The 22,086-nt window shown below is 46.0% G+C and overlaps 1 protein-coding gene across 1 annotated transcript in view; it reads left to right on the forward strand.

Moving 5' to 3' along the window:
* Window positions 1-22,086, forward strand: part of DAPK2 (death associated protein kinase 2) — a gene marked incomplete at its 5' end in the record, with an annotated part of 127,318 nt that overhangs the window by 70,538 nt on the left and 34,694 nt on the right. The window contains 3 exons of the mRNA XM_029065940.2: window positions 556-694; window positions 19,193-19,322; window positions 21,841-21,889. Of these exons, the coding sequence (XP_028921773.2) occupies window positions 556-694; window positions 19,193-19,322; window positions 21,841-21,889 (318 nt within the window). The remainder of the gene's footprint in view (window positions 1-555; window positions 695-19,192; window positions 19,323-21,840; window positions 21,890-22,086) is intronic.

The following is a 22,086-nucleotide window of genomic DNA, read 5'->3' on the forward strand; positions in this document are numbered from 1 at the left end:
CTTGGGAGGAGCAAGAGAATGAACTGGGGCATAGCGGGAGACGAGAGTAGATTTGTAAGGTGGGTGGGTTGGTGAAGAACCTTGAAGCCAATTGGGGGGAGTTTTTGTTTGATGCAGAGGGTACGGGAAGCCAGTAGAGGGTTTGAGAAGTGGAGAGATGTGCACACTGATTGATAATTCAAGAAGATGATCCACATAGCTGTGCATCCCGTAGACTGGAGCAGAGTGAGGCTGGAGGCAGGATGACCAACCAGGAAGCTGGTCCAGTAGTCTTGCTGTGCAGTGTGACGAGAACATGTATCAAGGTGGGAGATGTTTGCACTGTGGAGAGGTGGAGAGGGTACCACCAAGAACCTTCTTGGGTGAAATGTGGGCCAGTGCCCAAGTCTTTGGGTCAGACATATTTCTGTGCCCGCTGCGTGCCCCCAAATGTTTCACCGAGAAATTCGTTTCGAAGCGTCTGGCTGGGATCACCACTTCACACGAGATAAACCCGCATTTCTCTGGTGCTTTCTAAGGATCGGCTATTGGAGGCTGTCCCCTTGTGTCTTTCAGAGTATCCGGAGGAGAACTGTTTGACTTCCTGGCCCAAAAGGAGTCTCTGAGTGAGGAGGAAGCAACCAGATTCATTAAGCAGATTTTGGATGGTGTGAATTATCTCCACGCCAAGAAAATCGCTCACTTTGACCTTAAGGTAAGGGAGCTGGGGAGAGCCAGGGGCGATTTTTCCAATCCAGCATTTAGATTGTTCAGCTCAATGTTTCCTGGGCCCTGCTCCTCAGGCCTTCAACCTACTTAAGTTAATTTTAATGCCTGCTTCCCCTGTAAACTGTAACCTCCTTGTGAGCAGCGATAATGCCTACTGACTCTGTTGAATTGAAACTAAATTTAGTGCTCTGAACACAGTAAGCGCTCAATAAATGCCATTGATTGATTTAATTAAAATCAGCTAATTCAAACCAACTAAAAATCAAAAGATCCTACACAATAATGTTTCCTCCATAAAGGAATCTGCAGAGATGTTCTGAGTGGGTTGTAAAGACCAGAGTTTCAGAGCTGGAAAACAACAATTAGATGATTCCAGCAGTGACTAAGGCTATATGAGTTAGGACAACCAAATTCTTCCACTTCCTTTTCCCGGCACGTCTCCCTTTCTCTCCTCTCCTGTCCTCTCTCCTCTCTCCCTTTCTCTTCTCTCTTTCCTCTCTTCTCATCCCTCTCCCATTTTCTTCTCTGTTCTTTTTCTCTTTCCTCTCTTCTCTCTCCTTTTCTCTTCTCTCTTCTCTCCCATTTTCTTCTCTCTTCTTTTTCTCTTTCTCTTCTCTTCTCTCCTCTATCTCTTTCTCTTCTCTCTCTGTCTCTCTCCCCGACCCCCATCCCCATCTTCCATTCCACCCCAGCTTCGATGATCTGCTCTAATGCCAAGGGGAAGACTCAGGAAGGGTTCAGTAGAGGAGTTATATGGAGAATGGAGATTTGTGGAGCTCTTGAGGATCACTCCTATTGAACAAGAGGGTAATACTGAGTTTTGCTGGAACTCCCAGCATTCCATCAAGGCCTTTCTCTACCTGACAAGAGCTTACTGCAAATCTTCCCATCCCCAGAGTTGGAATCTTGGTATCTGCTTGCAAATTGCTTTCATTTCTGAAGTCTCCAAAAGGAGTCTCCCTGGGTTTATTGAGCTGTAATAAAGGAGGGCAGAAAGGCCCAAGGACAGAAGCCTTTGATTTAGCTGGATTTGGTGGACTTTTGCCTGTCTGAATGATGTAGTAATAAATGCAGGAAGTATAATCTGTGTATTATGAACCCAGCCTCTGCCCTTCCAGTACTCAATGTAATTAGCAATTAACAAATGGCTTCTGTGTTTTCAAACCTTTCCCTGCTTCCACGATATCTTACCTTTGAATGGGTTTTTGGATCATTCCTCTAATAGGCCTGGCCTAAGTCAGAGGACGTGTTGCAAATTCATCAGTCTAAACTATAGCAAAGAGTTGTTTTTTAGGGGTAAGCCTGTATTTCATTTCTTTACTCACCTTGGACATGTTTTATAGGCAGGTGTGAAAACCCACTCTAGAACAGATTAAAAGGAAACAGTCATTTTGGTTTTCTGGTTTCCTTCTTTTAGCCTGACCCAAGAAAGATGCTTCAGGGCGGGTGGGGGGAGAGGATGTGTGTATTTTTAAATTATATTAGTTAAATACTTACTATGTGTCAAGCACTGTTCTAAATGTTGGAGTAGATACAAGTTAATCAGGTTGGACCCAATCCCTGTCCTACATGGGTCTCACAGTCTAAATCCCTATATTATAGATGAGGGAACTGAGACAAAGAGAAGTGAAGTGACTTGCCCAGGGTTACACAACAGATAAGTGGCGGAGCCAGGATTAGAACCCAGAATCTCTGGCTTCCAAGCCACGCTGCCCTTCCACTAGGAAGTGCTGCTTCTCAGTCATTCCCATGCCCCTAGCCTCCTGTCTAACATAGTATAAAGTTGCATATGAACTTCATATAGCCATTCATTCATTCCATTCATTCAATCATATTTATTGAGCACTTACTTTGTGTAGAGCACTGTACTAAGTGCTTGAGAGAGTACAGTGCAACAATAAACAGACACATTCCCTGTCCCTGACGAGGTGATTGGTCTGGTTCTGGTGAAGACCCCAGATAGGGTATCACACGCAGTAAAAACTGGATGAGAAGATACCACTGAGAGTCCACGGGATAATCCGTTCCACGGTCACCGACTACTCAGTAGCCGAAACTGTGGTCTCTCAGTACGGCCTGAAATGGTGTCACGATATGGGCTGCTGGCCACAGAGCGATCAGGTTGGGAGCGTTTGGATGTCACAAGCAATTAGTACAGTGCTTTGCACAAGGTATGGGCTGAATAAATACGAATGAGTAAATGAATGAACCCATCCCCATTACTGTGTCTGCATTTGGAAGTGGGGCTCGTGGGGCTCCTGGGAACCGAGTGGGAGGTGCGTTTGCCAGGAAAACCGAGGGAGAGGGGACGGAAATAGGGCTCCTCTGGCTTCCTTCAGCTGACCCTGAGAGCGAGGCTAGCCAGCTGAACCCCGAACCAGTCAGTCAGGCAGTCAGTCGTAATTTATTGAGCGCTTATTGTGTGCAGAGCACCGTACTAAGCACTTAGGAGAGTACAACATAATATAACAGAGACGTTCGTCTGAGAGCCAAGAGGTGGTAATAGCAGTGGTTTATGGGGTTGGGGATTGGGGTTTTCCGTTGCCGGAAGAAAAAATTCTGAAGTGCTTTAGGACCTTGCAGATTCTGTTGGGAATCTGAGCTCACCTATAGTAGCTCTCAATCAAGCCCTCAGTACAGCGCTCTGCACATAGTAAGAGCTCGAGAAATACGATCGACTGACCGACAGGAAGACTGAGGGGTCCGCAGTCCATCACGTCACGTAGGAGTGACGTGACGTGTAGGAGTTGGGGCAAGAACTACAGAGTTAGTCATGTTCGGTTCCCAAAATCTTTCAGTCCACAACTTAGGACTGTTGTAGAGAGGAAGAGCGTAGACGCAAAACAAGGAGGCCTAAAGTCCCTGGTGTCTGAATCCCCGACACTGTTAAATGTGACCTCACATCTTCAAAGCGTTTAGTACAGTGCCTTGCACACAGCGCGAGCTCGGTAAATACGATTGAGATTCAAAGGAGCTACTATGTAGAGGAGAAGCTTGGGAAGCCAGTGATTTTCATTACTAGTCTTTCTTGGCTTTCTGTGCCATTTCACTTGAAGGCTTAGTAAGGGCTTGGGCTTAGCGGGATCAGCAATTGAGCTGGAGCATGTCACCGGGAAATACCGCTTATTACTGGAACCTTAAAATTCAGTTGTTTCCAATGCAAACAGAGACCTTGTCAAGTGTGCTTGTGTGTGGTTTTTGTTTGCTTTGTAATTGGGAGTTCCCAGTCATCGAGGACAGAATCGTGAAGCAGAAGGATGTCGTTCTGTGGTCGGGGTGGTATTTTAAAACAAAAAGAAAAATCGATGAAGACATTTGAAACGTTCTGTAGGTCAACCAGCTAACAGAGGCTGGCGGTGGGGGAGGGATGAAGAGGGGCTGTCTGAGGGGCTGGGAATTCTGTGTTAAACTATGTGTGCACCTTGACAGATTGGCTCAAAAATGAAAATCATTTGGCAACTTTCAACTCGGCCTATTTCCTCTGTGATGTTTGGTCAGTCAATAAGATTTAATGAGCATTTACTGTGTGCAGAGCACTCTACTAAGTGCTTGAGAGAGTACCATATAACAATAAACAGGCACATTCCCTGCCCACAGTGAGCTTCCTGGCTATTATATCCTCAATCTTTTTAATAAACAAATCTCTGTTCTCCACTGTTTTGATAATAATACTCAGGGTGTCAAAGAGTGATAGGACCTTAATATTTGACTTGGGGGAAATCTAAAGTTTAAATGAATCTGATGTAGTGTTAATGCTATTGATATTGCCCTCTCTCATCTGTGTCCCACTAATCCTTACACCTTCCCTGTGAGTCAGAAAGGGGCTTTATTGTCCCCGTGTTACAGTTAGGGAAACTGAGGTTCAGCGATGCCTAATGCCTTACCCCAAATCACACAGCACTCCATTCCAGTGATTGAACCAGATCTCTTGATTTCCATCTCAGTGTTTGTTCCCCTAGGCTATGTTGTCTCCACAGCCTTGAAGACAAATTAAATTCCCGATAACCAGGAGATCTTGGAGTCTCAGTGTTCGGCCTGGTTAACTGGGATCTTTCCTAGTGCTTAGAACAGTGCTTGGCCCATAATGAGTACTTAACAAATGCTCCAATTATTGTTATTATTGTCTCTCTCTTATCCCTATAACCTTCTAAGAAAAAACTTAAAAGAGAACATTAGAAGAGTTTTGGTTCAGTTTTATTTTGTTTCACTGAGACTCAACCATGCCTTAGAGAAATGATACACAGGCTGAAAGCCTAGTTTTTACAAATCTGTGTTTTGAGCAAAAATATATATAATTATACCGCTGCTTTTAGTGGTGTCTCTGGTTTGGTTGAAGGATGCTAGGGAACAAAGGAAAAAGCAAAAGAACACGGAAAACTGTGCTACAAATTAATGGGGTGGAAATTACGTTGGCAGATGATATTACTTCAGTAGCAAATGGAAAATGAAGCCCTGATATGGCAGAAGGAAAATGCAAGAGACAGAGTGGGGGGAAAGCATGAATAGAAAGGAGAAAGAAATTACAGTTCAGTTAAAGTGATTGCAAGCAGCTGCTACTTTAATTGAAATAGGTGGGATTTCCTGGTATATTGAAGGGGACTCTTTGGGGGTAACTGGCTGTCTGCCAGGGCTAAGAACTGGTGAAGCTCAATATTACATAAACAAAAGGACCCAGTTCTTGTATATGGGTGGTAGACTCAGAATTGGGTATTTCCCCAGGGGCACTGAGGAAAGAAAGAAAGGAAGAGAGAAAGAAAGAGAGGGAGAAAGAAAGGAAGAACGAAAGAAAGAGGGAAAGAAATGTATATAGAAACAGGGTCAGGCGCTGATCTCACCTGACTCCTCACTCCATGTATCTCTCATTGGAGGCAATTCCTTGTGGGCTGGGATTATGTCACCTTTATTGTACAGTACTCTCTCCAAGAATTAGTACTGGGTTTGCACATTTTAAGCACCAATCTATTTATTGAGTGCTTATTGTGTGCAGAGCACTGTACTAAGAGCTTGGGAGAGTTCCATATAACAGAGTTGGTAGAGATGTTCCCTGCCCACAGTTAGTTTATAGTCTAGAGGGGGACATAGATGCTAATATAGAGAAGCAGCGTGGCTCAGTGGAAAGAGCTCGGGGTTGGGAGTGAGAGGTCGTGGGTTCTAATCCCGGCTCTGCCGCTTGCCAGCTGTGTGACTTTGGGCAACTCACTAAACTTCTCAGTGCCTCAGTTACCTCATCTGTAAAATGGGGATGAAAACTCTAAGCCCCACATGGGACAACCTGATCACCTTGTATCCTCTCCAGCGCTTAGAACAGTGCTTTGCACATAGTAAGCGCCTATTATTATTATTAATAGATTATGGATATATATAAGTGCTATAGGGCAGAGGGTAGGCTGAATAAAGGGCACCAATTGATTGATATTGGAAAGAACACAAATCTCGGAGTCAGAGACCAGTTCTAGTTCGAGTCCCACCTCCGCTACTGGCTCTTGGTTGACCTCGAGCCAGTCAATTAACTTTACTGTGCCTCAGTTTCCTTATGGGGATGGGGATAATATCCGCCTCTCCCTCCACCTCAGGAGATGCTCTGAGGGCAAAATGAGATAATTGATGTGAAAGCCCTTTAGCAATTATTATTGCCAATAATAATAATGACCGGAGTCTCCATTTCATCAGCCCAGAGCTTGGGGAAGCCCACAGACAGATCTGCAAAGCCCACAAGTACTGGCCTTAGGCCCTGCTCCACCAGGAGCGGCAACTGGCTCCAGGGCAGGGCGGTGAGTGTTAGATGGCCCAGCACAAGCTACTGAGTGGTCCAGTTCCCACTGTGTGCTCCTAACTGGGACTTCAGAAACTGGGAGGGAGGAGGAAGCTGAGTCAGAGTTTCACTGTAAAAGATAATGTAGGCAGATGAACATGAGGCCTGAAAGAAATCAAGCTTGATCCAAAAGGAACAATTCGCATAAAGATGAAAAATTAGTTCAGTTATACGCCATTCGGTCCTCTCTTAAGGTTTCCACTCTGCATCTTGGATGGAATTCTATTAAGGAATTTGGGAACGTTCTTCTGACCAATGCAGTTCTGTCAGGGTTGGATGCAGTGGGATATTGGAAGGTGCTAGTTAAGGTGAAGGTGCCTTAATCAATCAATCAGTCATATTTACTAAGCACTTACTGTGTGCAGATCACTGTACTAAGAGCTCCTCAACACATGTGTTTCTTAACATGGGGTTCATCTGGAATATACCTCCCTGTGTTACCGGAGAATTCAAATTGAAATGATTTTCTTCAGGTTCAGTGTCACCAGATACATCAGTGCTATGACTCAATAGAAGAAAATTGGCCATCTGGAAAACGTTCTCCCATTGGGCTGAATCTACCCAGAGGCTGGTCTCGAGGAAGATAGAGGATAGAAAAGATATGGCTCTTCATGGCATGTCCTATGCAGAGTTGCACTAATGGGGAGTCTGATGAATCATATTTCTGCGGGAAGCATGTGAGCAGATCATGATGTTTTGCTCTCACTAGCAAAGAGATGAATCCAACCAGACTTAGTCACCTAGACCTGTAATTTTGGATTCCTGAACTACCCACTGGCTAGAAGAACACAGGAGAGGAAACTATAGTTCAGCTGGAACTATAACATGACGGAGAATAGGATAGAAGCCGTCCTTGCCTTGAATAATTCAGAAGTAAATGTCCATATCCGTCTTTCTTTCCTTGAGGGGAATGCTTGTGGTCAATTCAATATGGCTCCCAATACCTCCTAATAATAGCAATAATGGAGGGGCAAAGTGGAAGCACATTGATGGCAGGGCCTGGATTTCATTTGTCTTTTCCATACTTTAGGGAAGAAGGTCTATTTGGCCTTGATTTCACCCTTGTTGAATGTGAACATTAACATTTTAAGCTCCCTTTAGACTGTAAGGTCCTTGTGGGCAGGGAACAGGTCTTTGTTATTTTGTATTCCCCCAAGCACTCTGTTCAGCGCTCTGCACACAATAAGCACTCAATAAATATGATGGATGGACTTGCTTAATCAAGAGCTCATCAGTGTGTTCTGAGGGCACCGCATGAATCAGAGGATGATTTGTGGTTTGCTGTTCCACATTGACCTCGGTTCTTTGCTGAGCAATTGATTTCTCTTTCCTCAGCTTCCTGGCGTCACCGTCCCCTAAACATATCCCATTTGGCTCCTGGAAACTCTCTTTGGTTCCTGCTGGTTTGGGTTTTTATTTATGACTTTCATAGCTAACCTCCTGATGCTTTCCCATCTCCCTCAACTCTCACTGCCTTCCACCTTTTCTCGTGTCTGAATAGAAGGCTTTTGGGCAAAATCACTGGAAAAGAAACTTCTAAAAGACTGCTAAACAATTGTGTCCTTTCACTGACCTCAAAGAGAATCCTGCTGCCATTTATCTCCTTGACAATATTTACCACAAACCCTGGGTTTTAACTCTGGATTGAAATAATTTGGGATTCAATGGCTAGGAAAATAAATTGGTAATCAATCAATCAATGATATTAATTGAGCCCTTAATGTGTGCAGAGCACTGGACCAAGCGCTTGGGAGAGTTCGATACAGCAGTTAGACACGATTCCTGCCCGTCAGAAGCACAGGAGACCCTTAGAGACCACAGGAGGAGACGGGCATTAAAAGAAAATACAGATGGATATTTTTATAAGTGATAATCATAATAATTTGGGTATTTGTTGTTTACTATTTGCCAGGCACTGTACTAAGCTTTGGGGCAGATACAGCAAATTGGGTTGGAAGCAGTTTCTCCCCATGTGGGCTCACAGTCTCAATTCCCACGTTACAGATGAGGTAACTGAGGCCCAGAGAAGTGAAGTGATTTGCCCAAGGTCACAAGCAGACAAATGGTGGAGCTGGGATTAGAACCCATGAGCTTCTGACTTCCAGGTCCACGCTCTATCCACTACAAGTGCTGTGGCTGTGGGGCTGGTGTTAAAATCAAAGTGCTTAAGAGGTACTGACCTTAGGCGATGCAGAAGGAAGGGCAAAGAGAAGAAATGAGGGTCTTCTCTGAGCCTGATTGAAGAGGACCAAGAGTAGGTGACGATCTTTTGATTTTTTCTTTTATTCTCCAAGCAGCATCAGCTTGGAAAGTCTCTAGCAGCTGCCATCGTCGTCTGGCAGACGGATGACCGGAGGCGGCCGTCGTTTAAAAATAAAATGTTTAGGTAGAGCCCTTCATGAAAGTTCTCCTAAGATTGGTTGGGATTAGGATTCTTGATCTTAAATTCCATCTTGCCCAGCCCCTTTGGCTACAGATGCTTATTCACCATCCCAGACATTGAATCCGTGAGTCGCGGCTCCCGACCTGGATTCAGGTAAACTCACGGTTCCTAGAGAAACTGAGTCCCAGAGGGGAGGTCCTCCAAGAGGCCTTCCCCCGACTAAGCCCTCATTTCCCCTCCTCTTTCTTCCTTCTTCATCACCCTGGCACTTGGATTTGCACTCTTCATTTACCCCTCCCTCTGCCCCACAACACTCAAGTCACTTAACTTCTCGGTGCCTCAGTTCCCTCATCTGTAAAATGGGGATAAAGACTGTGCGCTCTTTGTGGGACAACCTGATTACCTCATATTACCTTGTACCCCAGTGCTTAGAGCAGTGCTTGGCACATAGTAAGCGCTTAACAAATACCAACATCATTATCATTATTATTATTATTATTATTATTATTATTATTATTATTAAGCAGCATGGCATAGCGAATAGAGCACGGGCCTGGGAGTCAGAAGGTCATGAGTCTTAATCCTGGCTCTGCCACTTGTCTGCTGGGTGACCTCGGGCAAATCACTTCACTTCTCTGTGCCTCAGTTATCTCATCTGTAAAAAATGGGGATTGAGACTGTGAGCCCCACATGGGCCAGGGATTGTGTCCAACCCAATTTGCTTCTATCCACCCTAGCGCTTAGTACAGTGCTTGGCACATAGTAAGAGCATAACAAATAGCACAATTATTATTATTGTTATATCTGTAATAGATTTATTTATCTTCATGTCTATCTCCCCCTCTAGAATGTAAACTCCTTGTGGGCAGGGAATGAGCCTACTAACTCTTATACTGTACTTTCCCAAGCGCTTAGTACAGTGCTCTGCACCTGGTAAGCACTCACTAAATACGACTGATTGATTTATAGGTCTGGTGGAACAAAGCCTAATCTAATCAGGCTCAAATAATTCCCTGACCCTTCCCAGAAATTTCTTCCCCTGTGTTTTTAGCAGTGAATAGGTGATTAAACAGAAATGTGGATGGAGTCTCCAGAGTAAATTATTTCCACTCCCACCAGAGTTTAAAGGTCTTTGGAGCTGTTCCCTAGTAATAATAATAATAATAATAATAATGTTGGTATTTGTTAAGCGCTTACTATGTGCAGAGCAGTGTTCTAAGTGCTGGAGTAGATACAGGGTAATCAGGTTGTCCCACATGAGTCTCACAGTTAATCCCCATTTTACAGATGAGGTAACTGAGGCACCGAGAAGTGAAGTGACTTGCCCAAAGTCACACAGCTGACAAGTGGCAGAGCCGGGTTTCAAACCCATGACCTCTGACTCCCAAGCCCGGGCTCTTTTCACTGAGCCATGCTGCTTCTCTAGTACAGAAGACACCACCTTTATTTAATAGTAATAGTAGCATTTATTAAGCACTTAAGCACTTAGGCTTGTTTTGTTAAGCACTTACTGTGTGCCAAGCACTGCAGCGAGGCTCAGTGGAAAGAGCATGGGCTTTGGAGTCAGGGTTCATGAGTTCGAATCCCAGTTCTGCCACTTGTCGGCTGTGTGACTGTGGGCGAGTCACTTAACTTCTCTGTGCCTCAGTTCCCTCATCTGTAAAATGGGGATTAAGACTGTGAGCCCCACGTGGGACAACCCGATTCCCCTATGTCTACCCCAGCGCTTAGAACAGTGCTCGGCACATAGTAAGCGCTTAACAAATACCAACATTAAACATTAATTTATTGAGTGCAGCACACCGTACTAAGTTCTTTTGGAAGTATAGAATCGTGAAGTGACATATTTCCCGACCGCAAGGCGCTTATACTCTAACAAAGCCTGGTCATTGCTGTTGCTGCTGTTAATGATAGTGATTTATAGAGATTTTCTGTGGCCTAGAAACTCAAAGCACTTTCTATTATCTCATCCCTCTAGACTGTAAGCACACTGCGGGCAGAGAACGTGTCTACCACCTCTGTTATATTGTACTTTCCCGAGCATTTAGTGCAGTGCGGACAGTAAGTTCTCAATGGCCTAGTGGATAGAGCAAGGGCCTGGGCGTCAGAAGGACCTGGATTCTAATCCCTGCTCTGCCACTTGTCTGCTGTATGACCTTGGGCAGGTCACTTAACTTAGAGAAGCAGCGTGGCTCAGTGGAAAGAGCCCGGGCTTTGGAGTCAGAGGTCATGGGTTCCAATCCCGGCTATACCACTTGTCAGCTGTGTGACTGTGGGCAAGTCACTTCACTTCTCTGTGCCTCAGTTACCTCATCTGGAAAATGGGGATTAAGACTGTGAGCCCCACGGGGGACAACCTGATTCCCTTGTGTCTACCCCAGCGCTTAGAACAGTGCTCTGCACATAGTAAGCGTTTAACAAATACCAACATTATCATTATTATTATTATTCTCTGAACCTCAGTTTCCTCATCTGCAAAATGGGGATTAAGAGTGTGAGCCTCATGGGGGCCAGGGACTGTGTCCAATCTGATTATCTTGTGTTTGCCCCAGCACTGAGAACAGTGTCGCTGACACATAATAAGCGCTTAACAAAACCGTCATGATTGTCTTCATCTGCTAGATTGTAAGCTCCCGTGTAGCAGAGATCATATCTTCTTTCTTGTGATGCTCCCAAAGTACTCAGTACAGTGCTCTGCACTCAGGGGACACTCAATACCTTTTGTTAATTGATTGACTGACATGAAATAGCCTAACAGGAGTACCAGTATGGCCTAGTGGAAAGAGCTTGGGCCTGGGAGTCAGAGGACCTGGATTCTAATCCTTGCTTCACCACGTGCCTGCTGTGTGACCTCGGGCAAATCACTTAACTCTCTGTGCCTCCTTTTGCTCATCTGTAAAATGGGGATTCAATCCCTGTTCTCCCTCTTACTTAGATTGTGAGCCCCATGTGGGGACAGGGACTATGTCTGACCTGATTATCTTCTATCTTCCCCAGCATTAGAACGGTGCTTGACGCTCAGTACGTGCTGAACAAATACAACGATTACTACTTTTATTATTATGACAATAGATTTTAGCGGTAGGAACATGAGGTCGGGATCATATCTCAGTTGCCCTTCAATTTTAGCAGAATTCATTGACCTCTGGACACCTATCCCTCAATCACTCAATCCTCTCCTCACTCCCTTCACCTCAATTTGAGTTCGCTAACCTAAAGAGGCCAGTGGAAATGTGTGAGCGATCGGCGGGGAGAGGAATTAAAAGGAAGGAAAGAGATAGGGACAGAGGCAGAGAGAGAAAGATACGGAGATGCAGAGGCGATAGATGCACCCAGGAAGGGGAGATAGAAACACAGACACCCACACGGACAAGTCGCGCTCAAACGTTCTCCGTGCAAATCTGAGGAGAACCAGCGATGGAAGAAACAACGGCAGAGGAGGAGGACAGTCGCTGCTAATATTGTCTCTCTAGAATTCCTGCCATTGTTGCGTTGGGGTGGAACCCTTCCCTGGGGTCAGAGAAGTCAGGAGACAATGGTGGGAATTCTGAGGAACTGGCAGCCGCGAGCTTTGTGCCCGTCCGTCATTATAACCGTCAGCCAGAACATGAAGCGACTCCACCCCCATCCGCTTTCCTCAAGCGATGCCGGTGGTGTTCGGGCCCTGACCCGAGCAGCTCGAGGGTATCCAGCAGCAAGCGACGCCCGTTATTGTGAGTACAACTGAGGTAATGCCTGGATCCCGGCACAGTCGCCCCCATCTTGGCACTTCTACTCGATTCTGTGCTGCCATAGCCTCCCTCGGTTCACAGTGAGAAGCAGCGTGGCCTAGTGGAAAGAGCACGGGTTTGGGAATCAGAGGACGTGGATTCTAATCCTGGCTTCGTCCCACGTCTGCTGCGTGATCTTGGGCGAGTCACTTCACTTCTCTGTGCCTCAGGTATTTCATCTGTAAAATGGTGATTAAGACCGTGAGCCCCGTGTGGAACAGGGATTGTGTGCCACCTGATTACTTTGTATCTACCCCAGCACTTAGAACAGTGCTGGGCACATAGTAAGCGCTTAACACGTACCGCGGTTATTATTATTATTATATTGCTTCTGTAGCAGCCACAGGAGCCAAAAGAGAGAGACATTTGCATTTCTTGATTGAGTTCCACCTTTCCAGGTCACATCCATCCAACCGCCGCCCGGAGCACTTTCGTTTATATGCCTTCCCGTAACACTCATGCATATTCTCCACCTACATTAACTTACGTTTACTTCTATCACCAGCCACAACGTTTCTTCTTTCTTCTCCATCTATCTGTGAGTGCCTTGCGGTTGACAGACCCCACCCCCCAACCCCAACCCATTATACTATAAGCTCCTTGAAGGCAGGGACTGAGTCTCTTATACTCCCAAGTGCTTAGTACAGTGTTCTGCACTCAGGAGTATCTCATTAAATACCACTGATTAGTTGACTGGTTGACTTGCTGGTCTTCTGGTAGGTGCCAGGACTTGGTGACGCTATGCGTGACTATCCCACGGGAGCCAGAACACGCTTTTCTCTCTGCAGGGAGGATTGGTTTCCTCCAGGAAGAAAGGCCCAGGATATCTAGTTGAAGGAGCAACCTCTGTTTGGAGACAGTCTCCTCGCTGACCACCTGGCCTCCTGTCTCTCCTGACTCCAGTCCAAACTTCGCTCTGCTACACGGATCATATTTCAACAAAAATGATGATGATGATGTTGGTATTTGTTAAGTGCTTACTATGTGCAGAGCACTGTTCTAAGTGCTGGGGGAGATACAGGGTAATCAGGTTATCCCACGTGAGGCTCAAACTCTTAATCCCCATTTTACAAATGAGGGAACTGAGGCACCGAGAAGTGAAGTGACTTCATTCATTCATTCAATAGTATTTATTGAGCGCTTACTATGTGCAGAGCACTGTACTAAGCGCTTGGGATGAACAAGTTGGCAACAGATAGAGACAGTCCCTGCCGTTTGACGGACTTGCCCACAGTCACAGCTGACAAGTGGCGGAGCCGGGATTCGAACTCATGACCTCTGACTCCCAAGTCCGGGCTCTTTCCCGTGTTTCCCAGTGTTCAGTCCGTGACTACCCACTCCTCAAGAACCTCCAGCGGTTGCCCATCCACCTCCGTATCAAAGAGAAGCTCCTTACCAGTGACTTTAAAGCAGTCAATCACCTCACCCCATTCAATCACCTCACCCAACCCTTCTCACATCACTGATCGCCAACTACAGCTCCCTCGACAAACTCTGCTCCTCTAGTGCCTGCTTACGCACTGTGCCCTGATCTCTCCTATCCTCCGACCCCTTTCCCATGTTCTCCCCCTAGCCTGGAACTCCCTCCCCCTCCTTATAAGCCAGGCCACCACTCTCTTTACCTTCATATCATTATTCAGGTCACATTTCCTCCAAGAAACCTTCCCCACCTAAGCCCTCTTTTGCTTGGCTCACTCCCCCTTCTGCATTATCTATGCCCTTGGCTCCGTGACCTCCGGACATATGATATTCACCCCACTCCCAAGCCCACAGCACTTATGTACGTACCTTTAAATGATATTTTATAAATTACTTATTTACTCTGATTAATGTCTGCCTTCCCCCCTACACTGTAAGCTCGTTAAGGGCAGGAAAAGTTGTATTGTACTCTCCCAGATGCTTAGTACAGTGCTCTGCACACAGTAAGAGCTCAATAAATACCATTGATTGATTGATCGATCGACTGATCTGGTTTAAGAGAGAGCTGGGAGGAGTTTCCAAAGGGAAGAAAGGATAAGTAAGTTTAAAAAAACCTAAATAGAGAAATATCCTTCTCCTTTATCTTGGTTGTTCTTTCACTATCCCATTAGAGTATCAGTCTCTAGAAGACGGAGACTGTATCTTTGTTTCTGGTATATTCTCCCAAGAGTTTACTACAGTACTCTGCCCTGTTGATTGATGAACTTGTTGTCCTTTTAAGAGGAAGCTTACTTTCCTAGGTTTTGAATTGGTTGTTTTACGGGGAGAAGTAAGAGTGGAGATGAAAGAATGAAAGAAAAGGGGCATGGGTATGCTCAGAAAAGAAGAGAGGAGACAGAAACAGAGGCAGCGACAGGCAGAACCAGAAACCAGTAACCCCAATTTCAAAAGCAATCCCAGCACAGCACTGGATTCCACAGCCGATAAACCGGAATTGGGAACTCGGTCGGGGCAGCATTCCAGAGCCCTTGCTCTCTAGTGCTCTTAGGCCACGCAGCTATTTGCAGGGCTAGAAATAGCTCCCATGGCGGATATTTTCCCTAGAAATCAGGTACCTATTTCCTGAGGTTGCCAGGAGCCAGAATTAGTTAAACCACACAGAAGTGGGAGGAGAGGAGTGCCGTAAACAGGAAGTGGCTGTGTGGAGAACGATGTGTTCGGGAAGACTGATTGCGCTTTGGGAAAACAAAGACTAAATATGATAAGCAAAGGACACTGTTAGTAAATATGAGAGCTGAGATTTGGGCTACGGTGATGGCTGGAGAGTGGGTTCACACTTTATTGAAACAAGGGTGACTTTTCCAAGATGAGCTCAGAGAGGTTCCCTCTGCCTGCAACTCCCTCCCTTCAAATCTCCCCATCAATTAATCAATCATACTTATTGAGGGCTTACTATGTGCAGACCACTGAAGTAGGCGCTTGGGAGAGTACAGTAAAACAGCGTGGCTCAGTGGAGAGAGCACGGGCTTTGGAGTCAGAGGTCATGGGTTCGAATCCCGGCTCGGCCACTTGTCAGCTGTGTGACTTTGGGCAAGTCACTTAACTTCTCGGTGCCTCAGTTCCCTCATCTGTAAAATGGGGATTAAGACTGTGAGCCCACGTGGGACAACCTGATTCCCCTGTGTCTACCCCAGCGCTTAGAACAGTGCTCGGCACATAGTAAGCGCTTAACAAATACCAACATTAAAACAGAATTAGCAGAAATTTCCCCTGCCCATAACGAGCCTACAGTCTAGAGCGGGGGAGACAGATATTAATATAAATAAATAAGCCTCCGGAGTACCTCCCTCCCCCAAGAGGCATACTCTGATTAATTTTCTTTTTCTCAGGTCATCTCATTCCTTCAGCCACCTCTGCAATTATGTATTTTTTTGTGGTATTGGTTAAGCGCTTACTATGTGCCAGGCACTGTACTAAGTGCAGGGATAGATACAGGTTTGCCAAGCCCCTGTCCCGCATGGGGCTCACAGTCTTAATCCCCATTTTGCAGATGAGGTAACCGAGGTACAGAGAAATGGAGTGACTTGCCCAATATCATACAGCAGACAAGTGGCAGAGCTGGGATTAGAACCCAGGTCCTTCTGACTCCCAGACCTATGCTCTACCCACTAAGCCACACTACTTCTCTAAGGCACCCATAACACTTAGCTATACATCAAAATGTGCATCCTATTTTTTGAGCACTTATTTATCCATTTATGCGTCTTATCATGGTTTTGTAATTAGTTGTGGATTGTAAGCCCCGGGAAGGTAAGGATTGTGTCTTTTCCCTATAAGGTACTCTCCCAAGTGCCTGGTTCAGGGCTTTCCAATTAGTAGGTGCTCAGTAAATACTCTTGATTAACTGATTGGTTGAGCCACTGAAAAGAGCTCCAGTTCTGCCCTCATTTAATAAATCAGAAGAGGAATATTTAGAGGAGATGTAAATTGCCCGAGACCAAGCAATTGGTTAGAGATGAAATTGGGATTAGAACCCATTTTCAGTCAATCAACAATATTTACTGAGGGCCTGCCATATGCAGAGCCCTCTACTAAGTGCTTGGGAGAGAGCAGTAGTATTAGAAGCTGTGATCCCTTTCCTCAAGGAATTTACTGTCTAACTGGGGAAGCAGATACAATATAAAATACAGGTAGAAGATAAAATACAGATAGAAGAGAAAAGAAAAATTGATTAAAGAAATGTTTCCTTAGTAGGGTATATAAATAGATATGTACAGAAGTGTTATGGGTGGGTGAGTGTAACTACATAGAGTAGAAAAGCTGAGAGAAGAATTGGGGGGGGGAATATGACTTTGGAGAGGAAAAATTAAGCAGGGACGGCTGTCTGGAGGAGGTGAGATTTCAGAAGCCCTTACGCGCTCCTCGAGGGAAGGGATCATGCCTCACTCAATTATACTCTCCCAAGCACTTAGAACAGTGCTCTGCACACAGTAAGCACTCAATAAATACCACTGATCGATTGATTTGAAGCTGGAGAACGCTTTCCCCTGTGTCTACCCCAGCGCTCAGAACAGTGCTCTGCACATAGTAAGCGCTTAACAAATACCAACATTATTATTATTATTACGGTAGATTTGAACAGGGAGGGAGTTCTAGGCCAGAGGAAGGCTGGGAACCAGGGGTCAGAGGCAGAGGAGCTGGGAGTAAGGCACAGTGAGTAAGCTAACTTTAGTAAAATGAAGATTGATGTTTGGTATGGTGTGGTGAAGGGAGTGGAGGGGGTAAGTAAGAGGGAGAGAGTTGATGGAGTTCCTTGAAGCCAGTGGTCAGGAGTTTCTGCTTGAAGCAGAGGGAAATGGGTAACTATTGGAGGCTTTCTAGGAGAGGGGAGTTGTTTTAGAAAAATTATCTGGGCAGCAGAATGACGTATGGACTGTAGAGAGGAGAGACTGGAGGCAGGGAGACCAGTGAGGGGCTGATGAACTAGTCGTGCCGGAATAAGGCAACTGCCTAAAGCAGGGTAGGGGTCATTTAGTTGGAGAGGAAGGGGAGGATGTAGGAAATGTTGAGGAGAAAGAACTGACTGGATTTAGCAACAGGCTGAATGAGAGTTGAAAGAGAGGGAGGAGTCATGGAAAATGCCAAAGTTTCAGGCTTCAGAATCAGGGAGGATGGCAGCGTTTTGAAACTGTGGTGGACAATTTAGGAAGAGAAGAGGAATTGGGCAGGAGGATGTATTCAGCTTCAGCTATATCGAACTTAAGATGCCAGTGGACCCTCTGTGTAGAGATATCTTAGAGGAAAGAGGAAATATGAAATAGTAGAGGAGTTGAAAAACTAGGGCTAGCTTCTCAGTTCCCTGCCTTTGGACTCTGACTTGTACATTCCAAGCACTTAGTATCGTGCTCTGCACATAGTAAGCGCTCAATAAATACTACTGAATGAATGAGTGAACTAGAAATCTGAGGCCCAGTCCGCACTGTCCTAGCTCAGACTGATTCTGGCCTGGGACTATGGTGTCTGAACGGCCAGTCTGGCCGGAAGTGAACCCAAACCCATCTAGAAGAGAATATGGGGTGCCTCCCAGCTCCGGTGTATGATTGATGCCTTAGTGAAAATGCGGAGTGGCCTTAGGTGCTCAAACTTTTAAGCCTCCCGACTCAAAGCCCCTGAAACTCCTTTCTCCTTCGTATCCAACAGACTCCAGCTCTCATCTGTCTTAAAAGCATTTCTGAAATCAGATCTTCTCCGAGAGGCCTTCCCCATTATTTTCTAATCTCTCCAATTCCCCACCACCTCCACTTTGGTACTTCCTCTCTACCTAAACACCTGAATATTCACAAAATCTCATATCCTGTTGGTTAAACACTAACTTATGGAGAAACAGCGTGGCTTAGGGGATAGAGCACGGGCCTGGGAGTCCGAAGGACCAGGATTCCAATCCCAGATCCACCACTTGTCTGCTGTGTTATCTTGGGCAAGTCACTTAACTTCTCTGGGCCTCAGTTACCTCAACTATAAAATGGGGGTGAAGACTGTGAGCCCCGTGTGGGACAGAGACTGTGTCTGACCCGATTCATTTGTATCTACCCCAGTGCTTGTATTAGAGCTCGGCAAATAAGCGCTTAACAAGTACCATGATTATTATGTACATACCCCCTTTCCTTCTTCCTTTTGTCGGAATTCATTTTAGAATCTCTCCTCCGCTAGGCTGTAAACTCCTTGAGGGCAGGGATCATGTCCACTAATTCTACTGTATTCTCGAGCATTTCATACAATGCTCTGAATAAAGTAGGAATTCAGTGATTGCTACTGATTGATTGGGAAGTATGCCGGGTTTGGCTTTTTACTCATCTGGATCTAACCCATGCAGAGTTCTATCCCCTGCCCTCACTGGAGTGGTACAGTCCCGAGCTTGAGATATTTATACTCTGTGTTGGGCCTGTTTTGAGTCCACAGAAAATGGCTGAGGACACAAACACAGGCTGGGATTTTGCTAGTTTTGTTGCCTCAAAAAACCGCCAAACCCCACCCCAATCCCAAAGTAGAAATCCAAAACAAAGCTTAATTCATGTCCTTCTTTTTCTTCTTGTTCTATAGCCGGAGAACATTATGCTGTTAGACAAGAACATTCCCATTCCTCACATAAAACTGATTGACTTTGGCCTGGCCCATGAAATAGAAGACGGAGTTGAATTTAAAAATATTTTTGGGACCCCCGAGTTTGTAGGTGAGTTTTCAACAGGTCCTCCCAGGGGGAATCTTCTCGCCGGAGCCCAGACAGAACTCATCATTGTCCTGGAGGCAGTCCACCCTTCCGTGTCTATCTGGGGCATGTACACAGCCCGCGTAGCTCCTCTGGGCTGAGAGGGGTCTGAGAATGGTGCACATGGGAGAGGAAGGAAACAACCCTTCTCTCCGTGGTCGGGAGAACAGCTACCAGTGCTCCCGGAAAGTCAGAGAGTACGGGAAATTGACCCAGGCTTAGGATTTCTCCACTTTGTCTGGTTTGACACTCCCTTGGGGCCAAGAGGTCTTTATGAATCCTGTTTTCCACTACCGACACCCTCGTAGAAACCTGGCTTTCAAGAATTCAAGTTTTCTTACTTTACGGTATTGCAGGGAAGCAGCGTGGTGCGGCGGATAGAGCATGGGCCTGGGAGTCAGAAGGTCGTGGGTTCTAATCCTGGCTCCTGTGTCTGCTGTGGGACCTTGGGCAAGTCACTTCACTTCTCTGGGCCTCAGTTACCTCATCCGTAAAATGGGGATTGAGACTCAGTCCCATGTGGGACAAGGACTGTGTCCAACCCAGTTTGCATTTATCCACCCCAGTGCTTAGTAGAGTGTCGGGCACAAAGTGAGCACTTAAACGGCACAATTATTATTAATTATTATTCTTCAATAAACTCCCAAATCTTCCTCTTTCCCCCCATCCCTAGTCTGAAAGGGGGAAATCTCCCAAGAGGCTGAGCTCTCTTCTTTCCGTCCTGGATGTTTCGACTAAATGCAGAATACAAAAATGCTGTAAAAATGACTTCATCCGAGCGTCAGCTGGGGCAACGGTTGGGAAGCTAGGAAGACACTTTGATTATGCTTCACCCATCCTGATCTGAGTGGTCCCTGGAATCATCCTGGGAGATACTGCTTCCAAGATCTTCCCGGATCTTCCCCTCTAGCCTGTAAGCCCTTTAAGGACAGGGAACGTGACTGCCATCTCTGTTATAGTGTACTCTCCCAAGTGCTTATTACAGTGCTCTGCACAGAGTAAGCGTTCAGTAAATACAGTTGATAGATGTGTAGCGGGGAGAGGGAGAGGAATAATAATTTTGGTATTTGTTAAGCAATTCCTATGTGCCAAGCACTGTACTAAACCCTGGGGCAGATACAAGAGAAGCAGCATGGCTCAGTGGAAAGAGCCCAGGCTTGGGAGTCGGAGGTCATGGGTTCGAATCCCCGGCTCTGCCACTTGTCAGCTGTATGACTGTGGGCAAGTCACTTAACTTCTCTGTGCCTCAGTAACCTCATCTGTAAAATGGGGATGAAGACTGTGAGCCTCACGTGGGACAACCTGATTACCCTGAATCTCCCCCAGCACTTAGAACAGTGCTCTGCACATAGTAAGCGCTTAACAAATAGCAACATTATTATTATTATTATTATACAAGATCATCAGGTCCCACCTGGGACTCGCATTCTAAGTAGGAGGGAGAACAGGGATTGAATCCCCATTTACAGATGAAGGAACTGAGGCATGGAGATATTAAGGGACTTGCCCGAGGTGGAGCTGGGATTAGAACCCACGTCCTCTGGATCCCAGGTGTGTGCTTTTTCCACTCATCCGCTAAACAGAGGAGATGAGAAGGAATCAAAGACGTAGGAAAAAGACAACGGTTTTGGCTTGATGCTTTGGCATAGTATTACCCGGAAAACAGAGGCAGAAGAAGTCTTGGAACTCTCGGACTGGAAAAACTAGAGCAGGCTTAACTGTCTGAGGGGCCAAGTGGATGGTGGCTGGGTCAGCTAGTAGCCAGGTCAGGAGGATTTTTCTCTACAACCAATAGATTCCAGGTTCAGCTTGTTAAAAGCCAAATCACTGCAATTTTTCCTGACACCCTTAGTAAGTGGACTGTACTAAACTGAGAGAGAGAGAGGGTAAGTCAATGCCAGAGAGTTGGTGACAGAGAAGGGAATCTTACTCAGGACTCCTAGTGCTCAAACTCAAAGCCTGTCCTGAATCAGTCAGTCATATTTATTGAGTGCCTACTCTGTGCAGAGCACCGTAGTAAGCGCTTGGGAGAGTACAATATAGCAATAAACAGGCACATTCCCTACAATCTATTGGGATGCTTTAATTAAAGTGCCGTGCAGAGATGCAAAATACAAAAATGCCTGCAAAAATGACCTCATGCTGGGGTAATGCACAGGAAGTCAGGGAGTCACTTTGGCTGAAGGAGTGGACGGGGGTCAAATAATTTCAAATGTCAAGGCACGCGGCCTCCTCTGGCCCAAGGAGCAGCCCACACGGCCGCTTATCTCTTCCAGTTCTGGTGTGTTTCCGCCCCGCTCCCCACTGGGGATGTCCCTCGGGTTTCAGGCTTAGAAGCCACCACCTCTGTGGTCTCTTTTCCCGGCACCCGCCGACACTGCCCGGGAGCCAGAACCCCCCGACCGCCTCCGGTGGCGATTCAGTGCCGAATTTCACATCTCCCTGATGATTTTCATTTTTCCTTTTGGAATGTGCCTTTCAGCTCCTGAAATAGTGAACTATGAACCCCTCGGCCTGGCTGCAGATATGTGGTGAGTTTTCCCAGCGAATCTTTCCCTGCCCCGGTGCTCAGTCCTCCTTTGCAGCCAGTTTCTGGGGCTTTTCCTAGCTCGGTTGGGCCCCAGATCCTCATTTTGGGTCTAAAATGAGTCCTACCCCTCTTTTAGGGCTTTATTCCCCTCCAGGTGTTCTGGGCTCTGACCACTCAGACGGCTACAGAAATGGGATC

The sequence above is a fragment of the Ornithorhynchus anatinus genome, chromosome 5 (genome assembly GCF_004115215.2).
Source record: "Ornithorhynchus anatinus isolate Pmale09 chromosome 5, mOrnAna1.pri.v4, whole genome shotgun sequence".
NCBI lineage: Eukaryota > Metazoa > Chordata > Mammalia > Monotremata > Ornithorhynchidae > Ornithorhynchus > Ornithorhynchus anatinus.